This window comes from Postia placenta (genome assembly GCF_002117355.1).
Source record: "Postia placenta MAD-698-R-SB12 unplaced genomic scaffold POSPLAscaffold_2, whole genome shotgun sequence".
In the NCBI taxonomy this organism is placed as follows: domain Eukaryota; kingdom Fungi; phylum Basidiomycota; class Agaricomycetes; order Polyporales; family Adustoporiaceae; genus Rhodonia; species Rhodonia placenta.
The window spans coordinates 1,262,540-1,267,845 of record NW_020169833.1 but is presented as its reverse complement, the minus strand read 5'-3'; the positions used below and the strand labels follow the sequence as shown (position 1 = coordinate 1,267,845).

At 55.9% G+C, this 5,306-nt stretch overlaps 1 protein-coding gene across 1 annotated transcript; it reads right to left on the bottom strand.

The window, feature by feature from the left end:
- Nucleotides 1-22: 22 nt before the first annotated feature.
- On the bottom strand, nucleotides 23-1,014 carry POSPLADRAFT_1052709 (hypothetical protein; the record flags this gene model as incomplete). The annotated part of the gene is made up of 2 exons (XM_024480305.1): nucleotides 23-336; nucleotides 927-1,014. Coding segments are annotated over 2 exons (402 nt in total), but the record flags the coding sequence as incomplete, so codon positions are not given.
- Between the last annotated feature and the right edge of the window lie 4,292 nt (nucleotides 1,015-5,306).

Here is a 5,306-nt window from a genome sequence, read left to right as displayed (position 1 = left end):
TCTGATGCTTCCTTGGAGAAACATTCAGGAACTCGTGGTACTGTTTAGGTACCGACTCCTCGGCAGTCTTAACGACCTTCTTCTTGATCTCTTCCTTAGCAAACAGCTGGGAGTACGTATGCCCTGCTGCAACAAATAGCTGAGGGGCGCCGGGAAGCATGATACCTTGCTCCCAGGCTTCGATCAGATTGGCATCGTCCCACTCTACTTCCACCGTGTCTTCTTCGAGTTCGAAGTCCGGGAGTACCTTACTCCGGCAAGCGCCTATAACCGACCGTTTGGACTTTGGCGAACGCCTGCGCGCTGTGGGCCTGACCCCCGTATCACGCGCAGTCGCTGCTTGTGTCGCGACTTGAGGTCAAGCGACAGGGGAAGATCTGAAAGCTGGGGGCGTCCGACTAAATCTCACCGAAGCGATGGTGAGCAGCGCTCAAACCTAAGGCTAGGGACAAGAAAATGTATTAGTTAGTGTAAGGTAAATGAGAGAATACAGGAGCTTACTGACCTAGGGACAAGAGGTCGAAACTGAGGTCCCTAGGGCAGCAGAGGCCGGCTTATATACATGGGGAGATTAGGGCAGGCTGTGCACGTTGGTCCGTGCGCAGCTGGTCTGTGCGCAGCATGCCGACGCGGCCACGGGGGCCGGTGAGTCAGAGCGGCTGTGTCAGCGGGGCCCGAGCTGTGCCGTGCGCTGCCGCCCCATCTAATCTAATCGTACAGTAGATAGCGACGCGTCCATATCAGGCAAGTAGTACAGAGGTCGCGGGTTCGAGCCCGCGAAAAGGAAAAATTAAAAAACGGCTAGACGCCGTACCAAGTCGTGACAGCTTGCTCCATTCGGCCAATTCCCCTGGCACTGCACGTTTCAGGGCATCGTGACAATTTGAGGGAGCCCTTTTCCCAATTGATCTCGGGGTTGTGCTAACGTAGCCAGTCCAACCCAACGATTACATCCTCCGGACCGATGTTCGTGACCGTGAACACTGTCTTCTCAACGTGTTCTTCTATGTGCATCTATAGCACCGCTACCTCCGAGATGCTTCCGTCCTTATTTAGGGTACCATCGATATTGTATAGCGGAATCGGTTCTTTCAATTTCCGCGTTTGCACCTTATTTTCTACAATGAATTGCTTGTTGATAAACTTGGTGGTGGCTCCGCTGTTGTCGCGACTTAGGGTCAAGCGACAGAGGATAACCAAACAAGGCGCTGGGGGCGTTCGACTTAGTTCTTACCGAAGCGATGGTGAGCTAGGCTCAAACCTAAGGCTAGGGACAAGTGAATGTATTAGTTAGTAAGGTAAGAAAGGAATACAAATGAGGGCTTACTGACCTAGGGACAAGAGGTTGAAACAGAGGTCCCTAGGGCAGCAGAGGCCGGCTTATATACATGGGGAGATTAGGGCAGGCTGTGCACGTTGGTCCGTGCGCAGCTGGTCTGTGCGCAGCATGCCGACGCGGCCCCGGGGGCCGGTGAGTCAGAGCGGCTGTGTCAGCGGAGCCCGAGCTGTGCCGTGCGCTGCCGCCCCATCTAATCTAATCGTACAGTAGGTAGTGACGCGTCCATATCAGGCAGGTAGTACAGAGGTCGCGGGTTCGAGCCCGCGAAAAGGAAAAAATTAAAAAACGGCTAGGCGCCGTACCAACTCGTGACATTACCCCCCCCTCAACGGCGCATGACCTTATGCGAGGCGCCCTTGCCCATCTCCCATCCGGAGCAGCAGCGTGCTTCAGTCAGTGGTGAAGGCATTGGCTGGAAGTTGAGACCACCAAAGGTAGCAGCGTTGAGGCGGCGAGGGGCGTTTGGATTCTTCCGGTGGAAGTCGGCTATGAGGGCCGGCGCATTGGCAACGTTGCGCGCCGGTTCCCATGACGTATGCGAGTCGTCATAACCCTTCCACTTGACGAGGTACTGCAGCTGACGCCGGAAGATCCTCGAATCCTTGATCCGCTCAACCTCATACTCCTCGTCGCCCTCAACCTCGATCACAGGTGGCTCCTCCGGCTCCCGGCCCGGGATATCGCTACGCGTGTACTTGCTAAGCAAGGAGACATGGAATACCGGGTGCACCGGCACCGATTTCGGCAGGACTAATTCATAATCCAAGTCTCCGAGCTTTCGCCGCACGGCATATGGTCCAAGGCGCTTGGGACTGAGCTTCTTGCTCGGCTGTTTCAGCTTAAGGTTCCGGGCATCAAGCCAGACCTTGTCCCCCGGTGCGAAGACCGGTGCCTCCTGCACGTGCTTGTCGTAGTACACCTTCATACGCTCGGCCGACAGCTCGAGCGCAGAGCGCGTATCGTCGCGAATCTCCTTCAGGATCTTGAGCCGATCAGCGGCCGCAGGCATCGCAGACATCGGATTGATCCGCACTTGGATCTCAGGATTGTACCCTTGATGCAGGAAGAAAGGGGAGTGCCCGGTCGCGGAGTGAACTCGGTTGTTCAGTGCAAATTCCGCGAGCGGCAACTGCTTTGCCCAATCATCCTGCCTATGGCTTGTGAAAGCACGCAGGTACTGCTCGATTTCCTGATTCCAGCGCTCAGTCTGGCCGTCTGTCTGAGGGTGGAACGCTGTGGACAGCGCCGGCTCGATTCCCAGTCCCTTATACACCGCATGGAGATATTTCGAAGCGAACTGGGGACCTCGGTCTGATATGACCTTAGCCGGGGCCCCATGATGCTTGAACACATCGCGGATGTACAGGTCTGCCGCACCTTCTGCCGTCAGGGTCTCATGACAGGCCGAGAAGTGGACCTGCTTGGTAAAGTGGTCGGCGGTGACCAGGATCGAGTCGAATCCATCAGACTTTGGCAAGCCAACTATCATATCGGTCGTGATGATCTGCCACGGGCGCTCGGGGATCTCGTTCAGCTTCAGCGGGCCCTGGGGTTTGGCTGGGAATGTCTTGGTACGGTTGCACACGTCACAGGTGCTGACGTACTCATTGACAAATTTGGACATCCCAGGCCACCAGTAGTTCCACGACACGAGCTCCAGGGTTTTGGCACGGCCGCCATGACCGGCGATCGGCGAGTCGTGGTGGATCTTGACTATATCCCGCCGGAGCTCAGCGTTCTTTGGGACGTACACGCACCCGCGGAACAGCAGAAGCCCTTGTTCGGCATTCCACTCCTCAAAACCCCTTTGCAGCCGGGGCGGCCCGAGGTCCTGCACCTTTTCAAGTGCCTCGGCCACCTCCCGATCCTTCTCCGAACACTCCCTGATGCGCTTCAGAAGCGACTGATCGGCCGTCACCGAGGCATGACCGCGCCTGGCGGAGGCGATGCGGAAGCGCTCTGGCTTGAGGACTATCTGATCGGTGTTATCGTCCTCATCGCCGATCTGGTGATCTGATCGTCGCGACAGGGCATCAGCCTTTCCATTGGACGTCCCGGCCTTGTGCATGATGCGGAAGTCGAAGCGAGCTAGGAACAGCGACCACCGCGCCTGACGACGCGTGAGATGCTGGGACGTGCGCCAGTATTCGAGGTTCTTATGATCGGTTACAATCTCGAACTGATTGGGCAACCCCTCGAGATAATGGCGCCAATCGTCTAGCGCCTCGATGATCGCGAGCATCTCTTTATCGTAGATCTCGTAGTTCCGCTGTGCCGGGTCCATCGCATGGGATCTGAAGGCAATAGGGTGCCATTTGCCATCGTCCTGCTTCTGCATCAACACGCCGCCAGTGGCATATCCTGAGGCGTCGACCTCAATGCGCGTCTCCCGATTGGGGTCGTATAGTGCTAGGACTGGAGTCGTCGCAAAGAGCCGTTTGAGCTCGTCGAAGGCGTGCTGCTCCTCTTCGCCCCAATGCCATGGGTCGTTTCCTGTGAGCCGGTCGAGTGGTCGCGAGATCTTAGCGAAGTCTTTAATAAAATGGCGGTAGAAGTTGGAGAACCCCCGGAACTTCTGAACGTCTTTTTTGTTCCGGGGTACCGGCCACTCATTGATACCTTTAAGCTTCGCGGGATCCATCGCCACCTCATCGCCACCGAACACATAGCCGACGTAGTCGACCTTGGGAACGTCCCATTCGCACTTCTCAGGCTTCAGGAATAGATCATTATCCTGAAGGCGGCGCAGAACCTCGCGTGTGACCTTCTCATGCTCCTCTTTATTGGTGGAGAAGATGAGTATATCGTCCAGGTACACAAGGATCTTGCCGCCGACGATGAGATCGTGGAAGATCTCATTCATCATTGCCTGGAAAGTGGCGGGGGAGTTGGTGAGGCCGAAGAACATCACTAGGGGTTCGTACAGCCCCCGGTTAGTCACAAAAGCCGCCTTCCATTCGTCACCGGCCTTGATCCGGACGTTGTTGTATCCCCATCGGACATCGAACTTGGTGAAGAGCGTGGCACCTCGGAGCTTATCTACCATCTCGGCGATCAGCGGCAAAGGGTAGCGATTTTTGACCGTGATGGCGTTCAACCGGCGGTAGTCCTGCACGGGTCGAAGCGTCCCTTCCTTCTTTTTGATGAAGAAAAAGGGGGACGAGATGGGTGACTTCGACTCCCGTATATAGCCTTTCGCCAGCTGCTCTTTGAGGAACTTGTCCAGTTCCTCTTGTTCGTTGTTTGACAGGGGATACACCTTCGAATGGAACGTCGAGTAGCCGGGCACGAGTTCGATCGCGTGATCATAAGGCTTCCTTTCAGGTAGCCGTTCTGATGCTTCCTTGGAGAAGACATTCAGGAACTCGTGGTACTGTTTAGGTACCGACTCCTCGGCGGTCTTAACGACCTTCTTTTTGATCTCTTCCTCAGCAAACAGTTGGGAGTACGTATGTCCTGCTGCGACGAACAGCTGAGGAGCGCCAGGAAGCGTGATACCTTGCTCCCAGGCTTCGATCAAATTGGCCTCATTCCACTCTACCTCCACCGGATCTTCTTCGGGTTCGAAGTCCGGGAGTACCTTACTCCGGCAGGCACCTATGACCGACCGTTTGGACTTCGGCGAACGCCTGCGCGCCGTGGGCCTGACCCCCGTATCACGCGCGGTCGCTGCTTGCTCCATTCGGCCAGTCTTCCTGGCACTGCACGTCTCAGGGCATCGTGATAACTTTAGGGAGCCTGACTCCCAGTCAATCTCAGGGTTGTGCTCTCGTAACCAATCCAACCCGACGATCACATCCTCTGGTCCTATGTCCGTGACCGTAAATACCGTCTTCTCGACGTGCTCTCCTATATGCATCTGTAGTACTGCTACCTCCGAGATGCTTCCGTCCTTATTCAGGGTGCCGTCAATATTATACAGCGGAATTGGTTCCTTCAACTTCCGCGTCTGCACCTTATTCTCTTC